Here is a 24,263-nt window from a genome sequence, read left to right on the forward strand (position 1 = left end):
TTAACCACTGGGTCAGGAGTAACATATTTATTTTCCCTGGAGGTCTATGCAAGCATCTTAAACAAGATGCTCAAAGGTCAGACTATGTCCATTGGTCAGGACAAGTTATCCAGCAAAGACCACTAGGGCCTTGCAATGTAGTGGTCAAGCGGTGGCATTTCCATTAACAGAGAGCTGGCCATTACTTCAATGAGGCCTTATCAAAAACCAAATATTAACCTGTTTATTCTGATTACAACAGCATGCATCTTCAAGTTCATATTTTCTCACCAGCACAGAGAGAAACAAACGCTGCTTTCTTAAACCCATGAGGGGTTAAATCCCACACCAACTGTAGAAACACTAAGGGGAATTCCAACGCTGATAAGGTATTTAAATTGGCATAAGGTTGTATGCCTGTAGGCTTCACTTTCCTAACAACCAAAGTGATGTACACCATATAGGATGAAAAACTACAGCAATGAATGTTCGAGACAAAAGAATCATGCAAATCAAAATGGAACCATGGCCTAGGATGGGGGACTGGAGAAGGGCCACATAAAGCTTGTAAATCCTTTCATTGTGTCAGTGGGAGAATGAGATGCACTCTAGTGCTCAGTAAGCCTTTGAAAACTCATTCCATGCATGGAGATGACAAATTTAAAAATTCATTCATTGAACACATTTTTATTGATCACCTACCATGTACAGCAGACAATCATCTAGGTGCTAGTGACACAGAAGACAAAACAGACAAAAACCCCTGCCCTTATAGAGCTTCTGGAGCTTACGTTACAGTGAAATCAAGATAGGAAAACTAATCCCTGGAGAAATAATCAAGCTATGAGCCAAAGAACAATTCATCTATAAAGGAACAAGAGGGACGTCCTATTACTTAAGTCAAAAAGAAGCAAATCTCTGAGGGGAACCCAAAGAGAAGGTCCTGCCAGGCTCACTGGACCACGCTTGAGAAAGCAGGGGCTCTATCTCCATTTAACACCGTCTTACGACAGAGAGGACAATGTACAGGGCTCCCCTTTGGAGGGAAACAAGGGAATTTTAAGTTTATCCCCAAACCACCAACATTCTCAAATAATAAAGTGATGGATGAATAGATTTGTTTCAAGAATTATGACAATATTCTCTCAAATATGAAATTCAATGAAGAAGAACATAACCTGTAGGTAATCAAAACTAAAGAGCCATGAAACTAAAATTAAAAAGTTTACAGCACAATAGTTTAAGATATTAAAATGAGAAAGTAGGAAATATTTTGCTTAGGAATAATTTAATCCACAGCCCAAAAAGTAATAAAATGGAAACTTACTATAAAGTAATTTGGCAATTTAAAAACGCAGGCAGATAATTTCTGATTTAAAAGGTTCTGCTTTTCTAAGCTAAGACAAATTTGAAACTATTTAGTCAAACTTGGTTTTATGCAATTGTTTAATATACAAAGTTTTATAGGAGTCTTTGGGTCTTCACAAAACAGAATAGGGCTAGGAGGTTGTGAATGAAACAATTCCAAAACCAAACAGAAATAAGCAAACTACATAATAAGTTGCACTGAGAGAAAAATAAGCTACAGTAAAACCTCATCAATTAAAATTCACTAGGGACAAGGTTGAGTCTGAATAGGTGAAAAATATAAATAAACTAAGAAAAAATATTTAAATTCTCCACAAAATACACGTTTATTTCAAGAATAAACAGTAAACCGAATGCATCTAAAAAAAAAAGTAAGGCTTTCTAAGGGACCTCAAGGAAGGCATTTTAATAAAATTGAAAAGAGTGATTGGTAATTGGCATATCAACTGTAAATGGGTGCTTTTTAGAAAGAGTTTTAAAATAATTTCTTTAGTACTTCACATAGGCTATTAATTTGCTTCAGCAAACCTTTCAGCTTAACCCATTATCTTGAATTCCAGGAGGAATTAATGAAGTTTTACTATAAAAGCAGAAAAACAAACATTTCAAACAATAAGATTTCGGCATCATCCATATCAAAAAATTAGTAATGAAACTTCAATTTGGAAAGCTGTTGTCCACTGTAGCAATGCTGGAAGCACAACCAGGTAAAGAGTAGGCCACCTGCACAGTATTATACCAGTGGCTCCTTTACTCATGAAAAATATAAACCTGAAATCCCACAATGAAACAGAACTAGTGCTTATCAGGAGGCACAAAATTTAAAGTTTCTCAAAAGAAAGAGAAGTATTTTTGAATGCAGTTACAGTGGTGAGCCATTGAGATTCAATTCAGTTTCAACATCACCTGTTAGCAGCAAGATGCATTCACAAGTTAGGTTTCTGAATGACATGATTATAGTCAGAATTGAGCAAATAAAAACCAAACAACCAGTACATTAACCCTGAGCTTCTGCATTCCCCTTCCATGTGAGACATGATGCAAACCATCATTATCCAGGAGAATGTGGCTTTCACTCAAGTCAAATCTTGGTATGTCTCCCAAATGGAGACTTTATAAAATAAGTTATTCTAAACCATGTATATCTAACTTTGGAATGATGGAGATACACACAGATAGATGTAAACATCAAGACACTCACTCCACTCCATGTCTGGGTCCAAATCCATCCATGCTTTGTGAGGAACATTAAGTGGCCAGGGCTCAATTAAACAGTGAGGATCCAGGAGCCCAGAAAGTCACAGATAAATCATTAGGAGACAATCAAGAGATGACTATACCAAATGTCAGGAATTGATCAGAAACAATAAGAATAACTTAAATAATCATCCCAACAAAGAGTAAAAAAAAAATCCCATTTCATCTTTACAAAGAATCAAGTCACTGAAATATGATTTCTTATAAGTTGTTGCCATTTGCTTGAATGAAATCTTGAAGGTATTCCATTTTTTCTCCACCCAGTTTAAGAACACATTGACTAGAAATCTGTGATAAGAATTTAGTAAAGTCTTTTCCCTCCTGTTCCTCATTATGTCAACGCAAGAACTGGAAAATTCCAAACAAAATCAGGTTAGTGGTACAGAAAGTTCATGAAATCTATGAATATTAAGAATGAGAACAATGATCCAAAAGCATGAGACTATAAATTTCTCATTGCAGTCAGTTTCTTTACTCTGCCATGTAAATCAGAAGTTAAACTTTAAAAAGTGATTTAAGTCCAACTAAAACAAAACTGTTCTTACCAGTAAAAATCATATTCCCACCTGGTGGCCATAGACATTGAATTGAGAAAAATGGCCAGCTCACTTATGAGACAACAGCAGGCCACAAAAGTTCTAGTCAAAGGTGGGAGGGGCGGGGGCAGTTACCAACAGTCCATGAACTCACCACCCTCCCTGCCTCCCATAATGTTTTTAACTTTGCCGATGTAAAATCACTTGAATAAAATAGGAATGAAACCCTATTAACCAAAGCATAAGCAGAAAACAGAAAGACATACCACTTATAGCTTCCTGAGCAAAGTATCTGACATCCATGTCTTCGTCTTGGCCTAACTTCTGTAGTACCAGTTTAACTTCCCCCTGCAAAGCACTGAAATTCAACAGTCATTGTGACTAGCAGTCTACTGGGCTCCACAGTAAATTTTAAAGTTAAAAAAACATTTTTTTAAACAACTATAATATAAACTTAAAAACTAACTATTTTCTAATGAAGTTATCAGAGAATTAGCTGCAAACGATATACACATATACAGAGTTAAAACACAAAAGTAAGAATGGACATCCTCAGAAACGGTTGTTAAATTACCTTATTTTCTTTAGGCAAACTTAGGTAAAGTGAAAATCACTGAACTTGATTTTACCTGTTACTCCCCAATATAAGGCAAATTTAAAACCTACTTTTAAAACAAGAGTAACACTAAAATCTTACTCAGTATCTAGAATTGGTCCAATTTTTTGTAGCGATTTGGCCACATTGAAACGAACATTCGCTACTTGGTCTCCTGCCATTTTTAATACGATGGGCAGCATTTGCTTAGTGGTTATTTCCTGACCACAGGCTTCAGACAGAGCCTAAAAAAATAAATAAGATGGCATGTTTAAAACACTTCCATTAAAAAAAAAAAAAAAAAAAATCCAAAATCTAATGACACAAATTAACATTTAATAAGAAAGTAATTGACCAACAGGAAAATGTTTCCAGTTTGAGCATCTTAGTGAGGGACACCAAGTACATTCAATGAATCACAAAATTCAACCAGAATTCATAAATACTACCATATATTTTAACATGAAATGTTAAATTGACATTTTCTCTTACCCCTTGTCCAAATTAATCAGTATAAGAAACATATTTAGAATTCAGAAATAGTCCTGAATACTTTAACGCCTGGGCATAGCAATAACATTTATGTAATACTTACATTAATGCAGAATAAAGTGGTCATTCTATGCAAGTAATTAGGATCATTTGCCATTACTAACACTTTGGGAACGATGTTATTTTGTGCCCACTCTGTACCAAACTTCTGAACTAGTTTCATGAGGTTGTTTGTGGCAGCTTCTCGAATAGCATATACTGCAAAAAAGGTGAAGAACACATTCTTGCGCAGTTCACATTATAAGATAATCTATTTTACTTCCAATCATCAAAGTTTGACCAATAATAAACCTCTCTGCAAACAGACTCCAAATTTAATCTTACTGCAATGACAAAAATGTTCAGCTATGTCTCGTAATATACTGATTCAGTCTTAGTTTCAAAATGTTTGTGTCTCAGGAAAAAAAACGTAAGCAGTTTGTTACATGCATCCTCAATTAATTAAAAAACATCTTCATGCCTATTATGTGCTATGTGTTATTAAAAAAAAAATACAGAAGATACTTGCCCTCAAAATCTTATACTTAGTAAAAGCTAACATACCCCAAGAAGTCACATGGTTAAGACTGACTATACCTAAGTATTAAATTGTATTGTAAAATCTGTGAGGGCCGCAGGAGTTTAAAGACAAGTGAACAAGGGAGATCTGGGAAGGCTTTTGGAAAGAGGGAGGCCTCAATCTAGGCCTTGAAGATTAGGGAGGATATGTATAAGAAAAAAGACAGAAGGAATGCCTGGAAAGAGCCAAAAAAAAATTTACCAAGGGCACAAAGGGAAAAAAAGAGATCTGGGTGACAACAAGTTTGTACAGTTAGGATAAACCCAGAACACAGAGCATCTTGAAACCTAATTATAGTCTTGATAAGAAAAACGATGGATTTTTAAAGCAAAATTGTGACCTGGCGACCGATGTGGTAGTTTTAGCAAGATTACTCCAGCAGCAGCAAGGGGAGAAAGAAGTCAAGGAGATCGTGTACAGGTCTCTGTGGTCATCCACACAATGGCAAATAAAATCTTTAGACTAACTTGCTTCTTTTCCATTAAAAAAGTTTACTTGAGATATGTCAAATATCTTCTGTGAATATATGTGCTTGCCTTAACATCTAGTAATTCCCTACAAGATCATTTATCAAAGACATCTTAAATCTAGATAATAAAGTTCTGAGCTACTAACTCCTATCTCCTCAACAATTAGGTGCTAAATATAGCACTGAACAAAGACAGGCCTGGTGTCACTTCACTTCACAGGTCGAATAAAACTCATGATTTGGGCTTGGATAACCAACCTAGGGTGGTGGGTCTGGATTCCCTATTCTATTCTCCACACCGGGTGGGCACATCCCTCCTTGGTGACAGAAGGGGCAGGATCACCTATCCAAGCCAGGCTGCCCTGGTCCCAGACAACAGATACATGCCCCCAGACAGGGAACATCCAACTTTCTCCAGTTCACAGATCCTTTTGGGAAATGAGGTTGATAAGGAGGACAGACAACACAGCATGGACAAGGAACTATATGATTTATTACCAGAATTTAACCTGACCCAAGTCTATGGGAGAAGCAACCTGTCAGCGCTTTCAAGAGCAAGCTCAAGTCAACTATTTTGCTCATAACACAAATTCTTTCCCTTCACATCCATAGTCTTTATCTTTGTCATAAACCCCTCCCAGCCTCTCCCCCCTTAAGTGGAGCTGGCTTGAGATTTTCCTCATCATAATGCCATCACCACAGGATGAGACCCACATGCCAGAGGACCCAGAGATGGAGAAGAGACCTTAACCATAGTAAACTCTACTTGGCCACATGCCTACCATGTTCTTGGCTTGTCTCAATTTTGTTGTCCAAAGAATGCAAACCATTTCATAGTTCTACCTGTTTTCTCTCCTTGTTTTGTCTCTTTTTTTCTCTCCTCCACCCCCTTAAAGGCTGGCTGACCTGCAAGGATTCTTTGAATGTCTAACTCACCTTACATATGCTTACTAACTTTGATACTTTTTCCTTTATCATTAAAAAAAAAAAAATGCCCCTTCTAAATTACTGCCTCTGATTAATACTACTCACTCAACTACTGGAATACAGGTAACTGACACTTTCTTCCTTATGCTTTTCTGGATTTTTCACAATATTCTTTCAGTAGTTTAATAATCAGGAAAAAAATTTCCAAAAAATCTAATTGGTCAGTGATCATTATATAAGAGTTACCTAAAATGCAAGAAGCTCCACAAACTTTCGATTAAGTAAATAATTTCAGAGCCAACATTTTTTTGCTTCAAGTAATTCTTGCAGTCCTCACTAGAGTATGTTGTTACAGAAAGAGAAACAAACATCTTTTCTCTCCCAAATTAGAAGCACCAAAAAAAGAAAAAAGAAAAAAAACAAAAAAAAAAAAAAAAAAAAAAAATCAGAGAAAAAAGAAGTAATAAGCTCCAGATTGAAAGGTGTAAGGATTCTTTGTGGACTACAAGGACTTTAAAAATTCCTTAAAATAAAACACCATCTTAATCTAGAATGCCAGTTTTCAAAAAAAGAATAAAATGATCTACTAGAATATATATACTAGAATATATACACTCCCACTAACATCAAATATTTTCCATAAATAATTTCTTACCTATGATTTGCCAAACTTAAAGAAAAAAGTTGTTAGGGCATAAAAAAGAAACTTTAAAAGAGAAGAAATAAAGAAATAATGCAGTCTTCACAATCCAATTTGAAAACACCAAAAGTATGTGTATGTGTGTATGTGTGTGTGTGTGTGTGTGTGTGTGTGTATGCCCCTACAGATTTTCACATATTTTCTCACACCCCTCTACTTCATACTCTTAACCATATGATCTCCCATATGATACAAATATTCCTTTAACAAAACCACCTACACAAGCATCTCAATTCATCCAACTATCCTGGCATAAGCACACACAGATGAACAAAGAGATACACTTGATATATATAAAGTATATAAAGATACTGTGCAACTGAAACAGGATACCTATCACATGAACCAAAGCTCAGAGGACAATATATTATGAGGTCCTAGAGCACTCAGCTCAACAGGTTTAAGATCACAGTGACGCTACTGCGTCTGCACCTGGGACCAAGGCCAGAGGTTACAGAGGTTCCTCCACCTACTGCCACCTGGCAGACAAGAGGATATGCATATATACATATGTATGAGACTTCACCAAAAAGTAAATTGTTAATTCCTGCTATCCTCTCTGGCCCTGTCCTGAGCTCATCCTTTTCTTAGCATCCTTAGCAGCAGCAGTTAGAGTACAAGCAGTAAGCTCTCCTTTCAACAAAACCAGAAATCTGGGCCCTCCTTTATCCTTAGTCACGGCTGACGTCTCCTACTCCCAAGAATCTTTTACTACCCTACTGTATACCTCCTTCTGTGTCACTTCAAAAAATCTTAGTAGCCATTTCTCCCTCCCAGGCTTTTCATTTGGATCCAGCCCTGTCCAGCCTAGTCTATAGCTGCTAAAGACAAAATGACAGAATGGTTAAACAGATGACCTTGGGATAAGAAAAAGTAAATACACATATAAGAGATAGTCAGAAGATAACAGGATGGAATGAGAAAGCAGCAGGGCAAAGAGTGTTTAATGAAGAAAATAAAATTTAAAAAGACAGAAAAGTATTGGTAGCAATTAAATGTCAAATTTGTGTCCAGAGGAAGCTAACTGTGACTTCAAGCAGTCTTTCTACACACCTGCATTGTGAAGGCAAATATCTGACCAGATCAGGATTCCTATTTAAAAAGGAAATGTAGGAAAATCAAGGGATATATGTGAAAACACAGGCTTTCTATAATAATCTCTTTTTAAAAAACTTATCTACTTACCATGGTCCACAAGCCAGGCCATACATAAAGAATTCAGCTTTTCATCAAAAAATTCCACACCCTATGGATACAGAAGAGTCCATCAATACGTATCTCCAAAGTTTATAACTCAAGATGGTCAATTTATATTACAATATGGTTACTTGAAAGCTAAAAAGCACTTGTTTCCAAATAAGCCAGAAAAGGAAAAAGAAGGGATTTACAATCTGTAAATATATTATACTGCATAGGAGTCACACAAAAAAAGTACAAGTGAGATGATGGAGGCCTTGCTAAGTGAGAGAGAGCAGGGTGGTTCAGACACAGCTACAGCACTGATAGATGAGTAGGGAGAATGTGTTGTAGATGGTCTGCCAAGAAATTCCTAGAATATTTGTAAAAATGAGTTGGCCAGGAAAATACCTGTCAATAATATTAGTAATTCTCCTCCCTCCTCCCATCTTTTTTAGTCAGTATCATAATCAATCCTTAAGGATGAAGAAATTGACATCAAAATTAGAGATATCCCCATTAAAGAGTATTTCTAGGATGAAAGAGAAAGCAGAAATGGCGAACTAAGCAGGCTCCTGTGTACAGGTGAAGTAGCCCATTGTAGCCATCCTGATGGAACCATCCTGGCTCTCCCAGCTCTGCACCTTCTGATGTTAGCAGGTGGCTGTTTTAGCTTAGGCTGCAGATGAACTCCTGGAGCTGTGATATGCACTTCCCCAGCGCTTCCCTTCTGGGGTCCACATATTTAGTCTTTGCTTCTTTGGAACCTAAGAAGTTCCTGACCAGTGATTATATATTTTAAATAAAGTGATGCAATTTAAAATTGCAGTGCTTTGAAAATAGTGATTTTATAAGACAAAATGGCTTTATAATAGATCATTATGAGAGGTTTAGGCATACACTTAGATTACCATGTCAACTCTCAAAGATCTCTTTTATTTCAGGTTGAGGATCTTCCATGAGTCTTAATTAACTTTTATTTTCCTGAGTTTTATGATTTAACTTCTTGCATCTAATTAGAACTTGAGATAATTTTATCAATTGAATACCTGATAAAAATTTTTACACATAGAAGAAAATCTTTAGGATAGAAATATACAATACTAATCAAAAACTGTAAAACAAACTTCGTGACTGACCCATGTCACCCCTGCCTTGCTTCCACACTGCTCTACACAGCTTTCAACCTTTGGAGACTTCCTTAGGTTAAGAAATGGTATTAAAAGCCACCCTTTCCTTCTGGACAGTTGTTTCAATCTCTAGTAAACCAGTTAGCCATTGATAATTTCCACTTTGGAGAGGTGATCCATGGCAGTCACCGATGAGATAGGAGAAACAAAACGTGCCCCTCAGCACTTGGAGATGACAGAGGAAGAAAAGAGTGATAAGATGATTCTACCTGACTCTACTAGCTGATATATTTAGAGTCCATCTTGAATGGGACACTTCAAATTTTTTAATATATATGATGCTACAGACAAGCATGAGGTGTATGTTCATAAACTAAATACCAAAATCAGCAATACAAACTCAGTGGCCAAGAAAGAAGAAAAATCCATTACGCTGTGGAATAAAAATGGGGGTGAAGTAGGGGAAACAAATTACAGTAAGGTTAGCAATAAACTGACATGCAATGAGCTTTCTCAAGAATATTCTGGTATCCATTTATTCAGTAATCAACAAATGTTAAATACCCTCTTAGTGCCAGGCACTATAGGAGATGGAAATAAAACACTGAACACAGATCCTGCCCTTATCTTCCCAACTAGATCTTAACAGACAGTTACAACACACTGTACTAAGTGCTATCAACAGGGTATAACAAACTAAGATCAGTCTAAGGCACCTACTAAAAAACAAAGGAAATGGGGTAAAAAAGAGGAAAGGAAGGGATGTGCTATGAAACCTTACTCAGAAATTTTAATTCACGCGTTATCAGTTAGAGTAAGACTCACACATGAACCCACACAGTAAGTGACAATGTGGTTTTTGGTTAAGATACTAGCATTATAAGCTTCAATATTCCTTTTCTATGTGATGATTCCTCCACTTTTAACCAGAATGTAGAAAAAGTGTCACCCAGGGACATTTAGCTCAGAACATAAGCAAATAGGGAAGTTGCCATGGGCAAAAATCAAAGCTGACATTTTGAAACCATACTGCCTTTTGTTCTCGGTTAAAAATTCCTTAAGTCACAGAGGCATGAAATATCACAAAATCTATGCTGCATGTAGTATAGTATTCTGTGGTTCTGTTTTTAGGTGGTGGTAAGATGAAATGTGTTTCTATAATACTTTTTGTAGGACGTTAATGCACTCATGAAAATAAAACCATCCTACAGGCAACGAGGACAGATCACACTTTCATGCATCTAAATGAACACAATCATATGACCTATTTGAGCCTAATGCTTATCAGGATAAATCTGCCCCACTACATGATGCTACCATTCAGTTCACGGAGCACACATACTCACCAGCTGGCCTGCCAACAGTGGCATATACTCTATGATGGCCAGACGGACTCTCCACTTGGCATCTTCAGCCAGCTCCACTATGGCAGGAAGGAGAGACTGAGAGAGCTGACGGATTCCAATCACTTCATTTACACAATCCAAATTGGAAATGATATTCAAACGAACTTCAGGACACTGCAAGTGCACAAGCCCCAGAAGAACACATAAAAAATCAAGTTCCTCCTGTTCTGTCAGCCTAAAAAATGCAGTTGGATCAGGGTTTATCACGTATTTAATTTTATACTGTTAATGACACTGCTGTGTTCTTAAATTTATGTTGGTGGTGTATACCTACTGGTCAATGATGAGAAGATCAATTAAATGAAAGTGTCTCCATTAATCAGACATCAAAAACAAAAATCAAGTTATTTGCTCAATATTCTCCTACTGTCATAATAAAGTAAAACACTGCTAAACAAATTTTAAAATAAGAAAGTATTGATCGAGTGGGAAAAAAAAGTAAAGTCTTAAAAGAAGTACTTAATACTGGGTACATGAGTAATTCAAGGCACTTAAATTTAGATGAACTTACACCAAAACTATAGGATGGTAAAGAGCATAGGCTCTGAAATCAAACTACACTGTTAAGAGATCTTGGGCAAGTTCTTTTCCCTCTCTGTACCTTGGCTTCCTCATCTATGAAATGGAGATAGTAAGAACTACCTCTCTTAAGACTGTTGTGAGGATTACAGGTAATAATGGATACAAATCATTTAGGATCATGCTTGATACTATTATATTTAAACTTAAAACAAAAGACTTTTTTAAAAAAAAGATACCCTAGTTTTAAAGATAACAAAACAGTGCATATAAGCAAGAATCAGGCAGAGAGGATGGACAGACATTTTTAAGTCTGCTTCAGTGGGTCCTTGTGTCCATTTCCTAGGGAATCCTAACCAGGGACCATGTCACTGCTTTAAAATAATTACATTTTTTAGTCCTCATCCCCGTTTTAGGTTCCATTTTAGTGAAAATGCAAACCAAAACCCACTAATCACTATCAGAGGGCAATACAATTTAGAGCCAGACTCACCTCATCCTTTAACTGAGCTAAAAAAAGAGGCAGAAGATGTTCAATGGTATTCTCTTTACCCAAAATGGTAGACAATCCCATAATTACAGAAGCTAGAGCCGATTTGACATGTTGATTGGTATCAGATACTAATTCCTAAAAAAAAATAAAAATTAAAAGACTTTCTTGTTTTGCAAAATGGCAGAAACTATTCTATACCATCTCCCAATGAATTTAAAAAGACAGCACTATTACAATATTGCTTAGCTGATGTTTCCTCAGTCCATCCACATATTAACGTATTTGCCCCATTCTTCCCTGGTCTACCTCTAAGCGTTAAGTGAAACAAAAAAATTGAGATAAGGTTTAACTTCATATAGGGCAGAGAGAAACAAAATAAGCTGAAGTTAGGTTTACCTTTACATAGGGCAGAATTTGACTCATGATTATGGTCTCTCTACCTTCAATGGGCAAGTTCTCACAAAGTTCTAAAAGAGATAAATGGAAAAAATAATACTTACGTAGAGCCATTTATAAGGGCCCAAATGAGGAAATTTAACCTAGTTTATCAACAGTTGAAAGTTAAATCAAATCATATTCAGGCATACTTCAAAGATATTGTGAATTCAGTTCTAGAAGCCGCAATTAAATGAATATTGCAATAAAGCAAGTCACACAAATTTTTTGGTTTCCCAGTGCATATAAAAGTTATGTTTACCTATTCTGTAGTGTGTTAAGTACACAATAGCGTTATGTCAAAAAAATGTGACACAGAGACACGAAGTGAACACATGTTGTTGGAAAAATAGCATCGATAGACTTGCTCAATGCAGGGGTGCCACAAACCTTCAATTTGTTAGAAAAAAAAAAAGCAATATCTGTGAAGCACAATAAAACAAGTTATACTAATAAGATCTGAGGGGGAAAACAGCTTTTATTCTAAATACACTGTTTACGGTGTGATATTCCTACACACTGAAGTCATCACTATCTGAAAAACCTATTCTATAACAAAAACACTGCAAAATTCACTGATACAAAAGAAAAGCACCAAAATGAGTGACCAATGTTGCAACATAAATTGAACCCCTCAACCTTTCACTTTGTGGGCAGCAGCTGCTCGGACTTCAGCTTCACAGTCTTTAAGAAGGTTCTGAAAGGCGGGGATGAGGTCATTTAGGGTGATTTTAGGACCCACAGCTTTCTGGAGCTATAAAAGAATTTGTACAGGTTTTAATGAAAACTGACAAAATAATTAACAAGAAAACAGAATAATTTAATTTTCAAGTATATATTTTCACCACAAACATTCCCCTTCAGAGGAATTAAATCAGAGACATGGTACAGCAGTAAATCTGTGGGGTTTTGTTTTTTGTTTTGTTTTTTCCTTTAGTACTTATAAAAATGTCAGTGCAATAATTTTACCTCTGAAAATTTGTCAGCTACCATATAGCGAACTCGCCAAGATTTGTCTTCTGCTGCCTGTCGAAGTGTAGGCATCACCAAAGCCTCGAGGTCATCCTGAGACAGTAACTGAGCAATACTGACGCAAGCTTCCACAGCTAGGAGGCGCACTGAATCCTGAAGAAGTAAAATTTCTTTTCTGTTACACAGTATTTTCTGAGACACATGGCACCAAACAGCACTGTGTGTATGTATGTACGTGTATGTGTGTGTTGGGGGGCAGGGAGAGGGCAGAGTTGTGAATGTTGTTTAAAAAAATAACAACATCATGTGGTTCGCCTTTATGTTTTGAAACAGCTGTTCCTTTTGCCTGGAATGACATGTAAAAGCCACAAAGAAGAGAAACAACTTTGTTCTATGAGTGAACTGCAAGGTAATTAACTTGGCTGGTGAAATGTTTTAAAGATTATATGAAAAAAGAGAGAACATTTTAACAATGTTTTCAAAACCATATGATAATAGCAACTTGAGTAATAAAAAATGAAAATTATACTTGTGCAAAGTTTTTATAACAGATTAGAGCAGAGAGAGAGATTAGGAGTAAAGAATTTAGGAAGCTCAATTTTCAAAATACTCAGTTTTGAGTGGCAATAAAGTCTAGGTAAGAGATGACTTGAAAAGAAATAAAAAGAACAAAAAAGAATTAGTAACAAAAAATCAGTTGAATTTAAATATGGAAGATCACAGAATCATCAACACAGCCATGTCTAGAAGAACACAGAAAAAAATCAGAAAAGAATGAGATTAATGAATTCAGCTTCCCAAATGTTAACCACAAGGGTCCACGTGACACCTACACGCCCTTTGAGCAAGCGGAATATGCAATTAGAAAAATCAATGAGAAATTGGGAATTGAGATTGTAGATTTGGGAACTATATATATGTGAACAGAAATTGCAAACATATGAGCACCCAGGAGAAACAGGACAAAAGTTTTAATAATATGTGTGCATGTGTCTACATATTATTATACATTATATGGAATATATAATATACATACATGCAGAGAGAGATAACCCTGACTCCAATTTTTCAATACATTACAAACTAAAAAACTTTGGATCAACAATAATTAACTGTATGCCTACGACACAAACTCCCTTGTATCCAATTAACAGGCTAAAAGGGACAGAACTAGGCTCTTGGTAATGGCTATAAAGATATTTTTGAATTCTGAAAATGATGCTAAATCTAGGGACAACTACTGTCTGTGGAAATACATGCCAATAAATCTATGTTCAATTAATAAATAACATCTCTTCCAGGCTCCTAATTTACTCCCCTATACCTACTCCTACTCCCAGAATCTTCTCCATCTCAGCGATGACATGACCCACCATCTGTCCAGCTGCTCAAGATAAAAGTCTAGATCTTCTTGACCCCTCTTCCCCTCAACCAATCCAACACAGCAGCAATTCTATGGAATCCACCTCCAAACCTTATCCCCAGATTCTTTCCACCTTTGCCATTACCACCCTAATTCACCACCATCATCTCTTCCTTAGATTATTACAAAAGTCTCCTAACTGGTCTTCCTATTTCTACTCTTGCCTCCCTTACAATTTAATTTCCACCAAGACTCCAGAATGATCTTTAAAAAATATAAATTACATCATATCACACTCCTGCTGAAAATCTTCCAATGCTTTCCCACCTCACCAAGGAAAAAAATACATCCAAACTCTTTACCCTGACTTGAAGGCACCCCATGATCTGGCCCCTGCCTATCTTCTCTAATCTTATCTCTTACCGGATTCCTTTCCTCCCACTATGTCCCAGCCTCAGGACCTTTACACTAGCTGTCCTCTCTTCCTAGAATTCTCTTTTCCTGGAGCTATGATACTGCAGGAAAGGGCATGGCTGGCAATTTTCTTTCTGGTCTCAATTTATATGTCACCTCCTCAGAGTCCTTCTCTGGCAAACCTAGAGGAATGCACTATAATCACTCCCTTATCACACTGTCTTACTTTATTTTCAACCTATCATATACCCCTACCTGATTCTTTCTCATTTATCTGTTTATCTGTTTTCCTCCATTAAAACATTAACTCTGTGAGAACAAAGTCCTTGTATGCTTTGTTTAACACTGTATCCCAGCCTGATACATAGTAGATGCTCAATACTTTTCAACAATTGAAAAAGCCAGAAGCAGCTTTTCTAACAGTAGTCAGAGGAACAAACACAGTTTTCAACTAAGCACTTAATATTTTTTGAGCATCAACTGCTGCTAATATCACAACTAGACATTACACTCCTCTTGATAAAAATCACATTCTCACCTATAAAATGATCTTATCATTCCTCAAAATATCAAATCTAAATCTGATTAAGCCTCCAGATCAGAGGTAGGCCAAACACTGGCCAAATCTGGGCCACAGAATCTTTGTAAATAAGGTTTTACTGGAACACTGCCACACCTGTTAGTTTACATATAGTCTGGCTGCTGATGCACAACACAACAGACCTGAGGAGTTGTAGACAGACCAACAAAACCTAAAATATGTACTATCTGGCCCTTCACAAAAAAAGTTTGCAAATCCCTGCTCCAGATTCAGCTACCAACTTACAGGAAACATAGATAGCAAAAGAAAATGTTAAACTGTATCATGGGAAATGTAATCAGTAAAATCCCAAATGAGGGAAACTCTAAATCCATGCTGTCCAGTATGTTAACCAAGTAGCTACTAAGCACTTGAAATGTGCACTTCCACATGTTCAAGTGATAATATTTTGGATAAACTAGAGTAATAAAACATTATTAACATTAATTTCACCTGTTTCTTTTTACTTTTTTTATGTGGCCACCAGAAAATACAAAACTATATAGGTGACTGGCATGATATTTGTGTTGGGCAGCACTGTTTTAAAACTATAATATTTAAGGGTGCATGCTTGGGTAATAAAAGTACAAAGAAAAGTTAAGGAGGTAATGACCATAAATGTCAGGACAGTGGTTACTCTTTAGGGAGTGGGGAAGGAAGGCTGTGTTTGGGAGGGAATGAGTGGAGAGTTTCTGGGGTAGCGGCTAGCAAAGTTGCATCTCCTTTCATAGTTAGAAAGTGTTCACCTTAAAATGAATCATTAAGCTATATATTTATTTTGTGCTGTTTTCTGTATGTTATTTTAACAAACAAAATTCAAAAATATTTTGAAAGATTTATCATCTTAAGATTTAGAATCTGGAAATGAGACACATCAGTATTTGTCCTGATGCTCTTGGTCCTGTACACATGAAGTGATTCTAGGGCAGGCACGAGACAATTTTAAAACCCATAAGAACACTTCCTCTAGAGTACAAGAACTCTAGGGGCTGATCCTTATTCGTAGGCATCATTACAGGGAGATGGACATCATTTCTGGAACCAAACTGCCTAGATTCAAATCCTGACTCCACAATGGATAACTATGCAACCTTGGGCCAGTAACTTAAACTTTTCTGTGTACCCTAAATGTAAATGGGGAAGCTACTTCATGGGGCTGTTGTGAGGACTGAATTAATATATATAACCCATTTAAAAGAAAGACTGAGAACTATTAAGTACTTTAAGTGTTTGCTATTGTTATTGTCATCATTGTGATTTCTACAATAAAAGACATCTAGAGCCTTGGACTTAGAACTGCTATTATGCTAAGAGGATACATTGCTTTCCTAACACGTTATGCTTATTTTATCTGAAAGTCAAAAATTCCAGGAAACTGCACTCGCCCATATTACAATACAGCCTGCAATTGCCAAAGGTACGTTATCCTGTAATGCAGCTTTGATCATTCCTTCTAATTATGGCTCCATTTCCTTTTTGAATCCTCCTCCTTTTAACACTTGCTAATGTAAGAGAGGAAATCATGGCCTGGTTAAGAAAGAAACATAAGGACACAGAGATGTGTCATATTATACTTTATCCAGGCCAAAACTTCATATTAATTTTGTAAAAAAGAACCTAACATGAGAACCAAAACTCCCCAAAGAAATTCCTAAAATGCTGAGAGGAGCATATGTGGATACATTAGATATTAAGAGTTAATTTACCTGTTCATCTGAAGCTAGGTTAGTGAACAATGGGACAATTTCACTTTTCACACTCTCTAATTCCAGAACTTTTGCAAATTCACCCAACTTGGAAGCAGCAGCCCGTCGTACCATTGGTGTATCATCTGAGCACAGGGAACGGAAGTGCCTGCAGCAAATAAAAAAAAGAAGCTATCTTCCGTCAGATATCAGTAAGCGCCCCAATGTGCACACACAGACACACATCTCAGAATTTTTCTCCTACAATCAGTAATTAGGCTTCTACTCATAGAAGTAAGAGAAATAAAACCACTGGTATATTCAATTGGACAATAAAAGACGATATCATGAATCCTACCATCCTTATTTGACCCACTCACTGCTAACAGGGTACTATGTAAAATTGTCAGCTATCAGTTCCCAATAAATCCAAATAGTTCAAAAACAAAAAAAAACTTACTGTCTGATTTCTGCCTGGACAGCATTTGAAGCCCTGGGATAGCAAACACTGAACAAACCACATGCAGATGTGCGAGAAGTGAACCAGTCCCCACTTGCTAGGCGTTTCACCAGAGGTACAAAATGAGCTTCCAGGGCAACAGGAGTATGCTCCTGGGAGATCTGCCTCAGGGACTCAACAGCTTTGTCACGAACCACAGTCTCTTCCACGGTCGCCAGACTTTCCAAAGGAGGCTAAATAAACCCAAAAGGAAAACCAGAGAAAAAAACTTAATGAATTGGGATACAGATTATCATCTTTTAAAGTGACTGAAGGGGAGTTGGAGCATGTAACCAGAATGTTAGCTACACCATACCAAATGGTTACTTTCAGTTCACACAGTGATAACATATGGTGTGTCCAACCTGAAGACACGACTTCTGTAGGACAGCCAAGATCTCATGTCCCAGATGGCAATTCGCAGATGGTGTCTACAAATGGCACAGTGAAAGAGACTTTACACAATATTAATATTATTGTGAGCTGAATCACTAGGTTTAAAAGAGATGTAGCCAAATTCAGACAGACAGATCATGTATATTTCCTCAAGAAAAAGTGCAAAAATACGACCAACACTGGGTACCACGATTACATGATGACTTCCTGTCAGGCTACTGAGTCCACAGCCTTTTGAGTATGAGTTCTACCATTCCTGGAAGTCCAAGTAACCCATGTCTACTAGCTCCATACCAACAGTTTATCCAACCTATAAAAGGCTAAAGAGTACAAAATCACTTTTTTCAGACTGTAGTCTGAATCCTTCCCATGAGCCAAAAATAAGGTAGAAGGAGTTTCTGACAGAACAATCAAGTAAAGAGTATAGAGAAGGCAGGAAACCTTGCAGCATTAGAAACAGAAGAGACCAAATGTGTTGAGGGTCTGGACTAGGATCAATTACTGAATATGATATGAGCAACTGCAAAGTAAAAATGGCTGATTCTCTGGGCCTCTGCCTTTCTGGGTTTGCACTTGCTCCAGGTAAATTTGGCATATTCATGAGATGCAAATGTTGAAGCACAAGACCCACATATAAAACTGACTAGAACAGAACAGAAGGATAATGAGTCAAAGGAAGGAAGTATATCTGCCTAATAATACATTTCCAAAATTGTTTGACACAACAAAGTAGAAAATGGACAACAAAGCACTCAGCTTCCCTAGAGGGGATTTCAGAAACCCTCTGAGAGGATACTGTTTCTTACTTGCAAAGGCTTTTCATGATCTGTCCCCTTCCTACTCTGACCTTGTCTCATACAATATTCACTGGATAATCTCTATCATAGCTAAGCTCCTGAGTTTTCTCTGCCCACTTTTCCATTTCCCTTTCCTACTCCCCCCGACCATGACTCCTGCATACTCCAGCCTGAACTCTCCATGGTCCAGCAGTCTGGAACCCAACCTGTTCCAAGCCTCTGAAACTCATTCTTTCAATGAATGATAACTGCTGTATTGTAGGTACTGAGGATATAGAAGTAAATAAGCAAAAGAGGTTCTCTGCTGGGGTAGAATTTGCATTCTAATGGAGGAAGACAAAAGATAGTTATGTCTGAATGACAAGGTGCCAGCCCAGAAAGCTCAAAAGCATTCCATTAGAGGAAACAGCTAGGGCAAAGGTCCAAAGGCAATAATTTGGTTAATTCTAAGAACAGAGAGAAGGCCAATGTGAATGGAATGAAGTTATCAATAGGGAGTATAGTATGAGGTAAGGTCAAAGAGGCAGGTCATGAAGGGTCTTGTAAGTTAAGGTAGGGAATTTGGATGCATTGGTAAGGAATGATCCATCTGCTAGGTGAAAAGTAGACTATAGGGTAGGGTGGGAGTTAAGAGTGGAAGGAAGCTAATTACAAAACTAATGTACTTAGCCAAAGAAAAGATTATGGCAGTAGAGTGGTAATAGCAGTAGAGATGAAAGAAAGTGAACTGAAGTGAAATATATGTAGAATCTACAGAATTACTAAGGGATTTGATGCACGGAATGAGGGAAAGAGGATTCAAGAATGCCTTCTAAGCTCTTGCTTGTGTGACTGGGCAGATGGTGATGCCCCTTACTGAGAAAGGGGCAACTAAATGAAAAGCAGATTTGGGGGAGTAAATTTAAGTTGTGTTTCAGATATGTTAAATTTGAAATGCCTGCTTGATATCCAAGTAGAAAAATCACAGATAGTTGGATATATAAATCTGGCGTTCCATGGAAAGTTCAGAAGTAAAGCTAGAAACTGTGAGAGTCCGCATCATAAAGATAATATTTAAAGCCCTGAAGCATACACCCCGATCTTGTCCAACTTGAATTCTTAGCTATTCTTCAAAATCTAGTTCAGCCATCACCTCCCAAGAAGTCTTCTCCAATCACCCTGAGTTAATCTCTTTGTCCTCTGTTACTTAGGTACCTTGTATGTGGTTCTCTTTTTCTACTTCACCCCACACAACAAGACCACAGAGATTTCATTACGTTCTCAATGGTCTTCTTTAACATTAACATTGTAACTTCAGTGTCTGATATAGTAGGTACTCAAAAAATGTCAGCTAAATTGAACTGAAATCATCAAATTCACAGAGTAAGTAAGAGTAAAAGTTATACTACAAAGACAAAAAGGTAATAAACATTTTCAAAGTAGTGACATAGCTAGGTGAAAATTAAGACTTCCAATTTCGGGGGTGGGGGAACATAAAAACAATCAAAAAATGCAAATCAAAACCACAATGAGATACCACTTCACACCCACCAAGACGGTTCTTATTAAAACAAACAAAAAACAAAAAAAACAAAAACAGAAAACAGAAAACAGTTAAGTGTTAACAAGGATGTGGAGACAGTAGAACCCTTATATACTGCTTGTAAGAATGTAAAATGGTACAAGCCGCTATGGAAAGCAATTTTGAAGCTACTCAAAAAGTTAAACAGAATTACTATATATGACCTGGCAATTCCACTCCTAGGTATACACATAAAAGAACTGAAAACAGGTATTCAAATAGAAACTTGTATATGAATATTCATATCAGCCCTACTGTCAATACTTAAAAGACAGAACAACACAAATGTCCATCAACTGATGAATGATAAACTAAATGAGGTATACCCATACAATGGAATATTATTGGGCTATAAAAAGAAATGAAGTACTGATACATGCTACATCATGTATGAATCTTGAAAGTATTATCCTCAGTGAAAGAAGCCAATCACAAAAGGCCACATAGTATATTATTCCATTTATATGAAATGTCAAGAATAGGCAAATCCATAGAGACAGAAAGCAAATCAGTAGTTGCCAGGGGTTAGGGAGAGGGAAGGATGGAGAGTAACTGCTTATTGGGTACATAGTTTCCATTTGGGATGATGAAAATGTTCTGGAACTAGAAAGCTGTTAATAATTGCACCACTGTTTATGTACTAAAATGTCAGTGAATTAACTTTTTGGTTAAAATGGCAAACTTTGTTATGTGTATTTTACCACAATAAAAAAAAAATCACATAATTATGTTGGTTTTTTTTTTTTTTTAAATCAGCACAAACCTGTGAACATAGTAAAAACCACTGAGTTGTTAAATGGCTGAAGGAGATAGTATGTGAATTATATCTCAATAAAGCTGTTTTTTTTAAAAATCAAATCCTTTTTCTCTCCACCTCTCAATTAATAAATAAGTCAACAAGCAGAAAAGGAAAGAGGAAGACCCTGTATTCATAAGTCGGAAAAAAATAAGAAAGGGTTGATTGAGTCCATATGCCTATATTATTTGTTCTCTCAATAGCTAAGGCTGTGACTATAAAGAGACTGCACAGTGCTTCAGTGGGGCTATCACCAAACAATGCATCATTTATATTGCAGAAGTCCTAAGAGGGTAGGTAACATATAAGTACTCACCAGCAGACAGTGGGCAAAGTCGGGACCTCCCACAAGGCCAGTGAAATTTCCCAGCTGCTCAGCAAGAGCTAACAGCACCTCATCTTCATCATAAATTGTATCTGGAAATGACAACAGGGTACTCCTCAATAAAGATAGCTGGCCCAGAGTTGGATACTCTTACAAAACTTGGAGTAGAATATGTGGCAAATTAAGATGGGCAAGTCACAATTCTAACAGGATTTCCTTCCTTCTCCTCAAATAGCAGTCTTCCTGGATATGTTTTACAGAACGAATTACAAATTAATATTCCCATACCAATTTTCAATTTTCAATTATCTACCAATTCTCAGCTAGCCAAATACTTAATGTTTGAATACATCTGGCCACAATATTACAATATTCTTTGTCCTGTTTTACATAGAAAGCACCAGGCTCTGCTTAGTAATACCATGGTTACCAAACTTTAAAAAACAGTCAAGGTTTTGGAAGTCACTGGAAAATGGAAACATTCATGCCCTTCTTTAAAGGAATATTCACATACCAGTAAGGAATGGCAGCAGTTCAGTTCGAGTCCTTTCTACTCCAAGTGCTAGAGCAATTGTTGATAACTTCTTAATACTGTTGAGACGGAGCTTTTAAAAAGAATGTGGAACAAGAAAAGTAAAGAAACGGCTGCAAACAGGTGAGTCTAATAAGACAAAGTCAGAATGAGGAAAGTCCTCAATTTAGATTTTATTCCATGAGGAACCTGTGGTGTAGCGTAACATGGCTTCATTAGCCAGATTTCCTAGGAGCAACATTAAGAAGAGAAATGAATGAAAAAGAATACAATACCCAGGAAGGAAGATAATTTTAAAGAGAATTTGGCAGCGGTGAATGAGTGAAACGGTCGAACACAACTCCTGACTTCAAAGAAAAGTTCCATCAAAGATGATACATCGCCTCAGCCATCCAACCCTCTTTCTACCCAACAAGCCCGGCCAGTTTCTAACCCCAGGGGAAGGCATTTCACCTGCACGCCAAAGGGTCCTTGGCCTCCTGCGACCCGCAGGCAGCTCCGGCCCCTCGCGGCGGGGAGCCCCCTCCTCCCGCTAGCCCATCATCAAGGGAGGCTGCCCGGGGAAGGACCGGTGTTTCCCACCGCGCGGACGCAAGGGGCGTCCAGGCGGGAAACCGGTTCTCCAACAACCGCCCGGACGCGGTCTGGCGCGGGCCGACGCGCCTCAGGGGTTCGGGAGGAGGAAGAGTTGGAAAGCCACCGGGAGCGTCAGGCCGGGCCACCACAGCACCTCACAAGTCTTCCCCTTCTCCCCCTCAAGTTTCTGCTCCGAGTATCCGGCCTTCTTCCTTGCCTACCACGCGCCCTTCCTGGCCCGCCTCAGATCCTCGGCCATGCAGAGTACCTGCACATCCTCATTGCGGAGCTCGTCGATTAAAACCGCGATCGGGTATAGCGAATCGTCTCCATCACCGCCCGCTGCCCCTGGGACGGTGCCGGGCCCCGCCGCACCCGCCATGTTCTTTCCCTTCCCGCCGGTCGCCGCCGCCCGGTCCGCGTCTAGGCCCCGCCCCGCCTCGCGTCCCTACCCCGCCCCCCCGTCCCGCCCCTAGGCCCCGCCCCTAGACCGGCCCCGCCCCGCGCCCAGAACTGAGGAGGAGGAGCTAAAGCCCACACGCGGGCTCCGCCGCAGCCGGGAAGCCAAATCTCTTCTCCTGGCTATTGCAGTTTCCCACCGGACCCCTGGTGCGGGAGCTGTCTGAACTCCAGAAGGCTGGGCTGACTGGGGGACCCGCGTCCTTTCCGCAGCCTAAAAAAACACAAACCGGGATTCATCCTCCTCCTTGTGGTCTGAAGGGGTCAAGACCTACCTGAGTGATCCCTTACTGAGCCCTCTGAGGACACGGGCATGCCAAAAAGTATGCCCAAGGCCGGGTGTGAGACTGGGGGGGGGGGGAAGTGGAGGATTTGGCGCCTTCCTCTTCCTTCATCCTGGCCCTGAACGACTGGGGTCTCCAGCACCAATTTCTCCAGCCTCGGACGTCTTGAGAACCTCCTCCTCCGGCCTATTCGCCAGAATGAATGTATCTGGCTCCTACTCTATAAGACAAATGACGCAGGCGGTGAGAGAAAATGAACAGTGCCTTCCAAACTCCCCAGTCAATATTTTTTCCACTTTCTCCATGCAAGCTGTTAAAAACATGCTGCTCTCTTGTTTTTGTGTTTCTTTTCAATCTTGGATCTGGAATGGTGCCTTGTGTTGTATTTTCTTCCTCTCTTTTTTTTTTTTTTTTTTTTTTTTTTTTTAGCTCTTTAGCACGCTAGAAGTAAAACTAGGACAAGCCGAATTCTTCAAATTGGGTGGAGTGAGTGGCTATTTGACTTGTACAAGAAAAATCCAAACTGGCCTCCCTAAACCTCCAACGGTTCTCAAAAGCTGCAATGGCGGGAGGGAAGGTCTGTGAGTTCTTTCATATTACAAAACCTAATGTAAATTTTTCATTTACCCTTGTTAGGGCAGCACAAAATAACTGGAAATTTTTTTTTTTTTTTGCTTTGAACTGAAATTTAAGCAAATCAGATTAACGACATAGGCTGATCACAAGCTCTGGCATGGTAGTTCTATGTGTTTGATTAATAAAATGTAATATTATTAATAAATGCAACTTTGGAGAAAAACATTTTTTTAAAAATATGGGGTTCCTGGGAGTAAACATAGTTAACAAAGTGTTTGGTAGCTGTGAAAAGTTACCAAAGTATCTGAACAGTGTTTCTCACATTAGGCCTGCAGATATATTCTCTA

At 38.1% G+C, this 24,263-nt stretch overlaps 1 protein-coding gene across 8 annotated transcripts in view; it reads right to left on the bottom strand.

Moving 5' to 3' along the window:
- Positions 1 to 24,263, bottom strand: part of PPP2R1B (protein phosphatase 2 scaffold subunit Abeta) — a 47,772-nt gene that overhangs the window by 10,370 nt on the left and 13,139 nt on the right. For 6 of the 8 annotated variants that reach the window (XM_037841393.1, XM_037841401.1, XM_037841394.1 and 3 more), the window contains exons 1-14: positions 22,866 to 22,993; positions 22,004 to 22,094; positions 21,481 to 21,581; positions 17,576 to 17,808; positions 17,137 to 17,284; positions 13,071 to 13,226; positions 12,741 to 12,855; positions 12,063 to 12,133; positions 11,667 to 11,801; positions 10,595 to 10,768; positions 8,128 to 8,188; positions 4,331 to 4,485; positions 3,838 to 3,980; positions 3,407 to 3,498 (exon numbers count right to left, since the gene is read on the bottom strand). In XM_037841393.1, coding sequence (XP_037697321.1) covers positions 3,407 to 3,498; positions 3,838 to 3,980; positions 4,331 to 4,485; positions 8,128 to 8,188; positions 10,595 to 10,768; positions 11,667 to 11,801; positions 12,063 to 12,133; positions 12,741 to 12,855; positions 13,071 to 13,226; positions 17,137 to 17,284; positions 17,576 to 17,808; positions 21,481 to 21,581; positions 22,004 to 22,094; positions 22,866 to 22,979 — 1,789 coding nt within the window. In that variant the 5' untranslated portion in view covers positions 22,980 to 22,993. Of the gene's footprint in view, positions 1 to 229; positions 2,953 to 3,406; positions 3,499 to 3,837; positions 3,981 to 4,330; positions 4,486 to 8,127; positions 8,189 to 10,594; positions 10,769 to 11,666; positions 11,802 to 12,062; positions 12,134 to 12,740; positions 12,856 to 13,070; positions 13,227 to 17,136; positions 17,285 to 17,575; positions 17,809 to 21,480; positions 21,582 to 22,003; positions 22,095 to 22,865; positions 22,994 to 24,263 lie in introns of those variants that run through there. The other 2 variants (XM_037841399.1, XM_037841400.1) reach the window with 2 other exon arrangements.

Source organism: Choloepus didactylus, chromosome 6 (assembly GCF_015220235.1).
Source record: "Choloepus didactylus isolate mChoDid1 chromosome 6, mChoDid1.pri, whole genome shotgun sequence".
Lineage (NCBI taxonomy): Eukaryota > Metazoa > Chordata > Mammalia > Pilosa > Megalonychidae > Choloepus > Choloepus didactylus.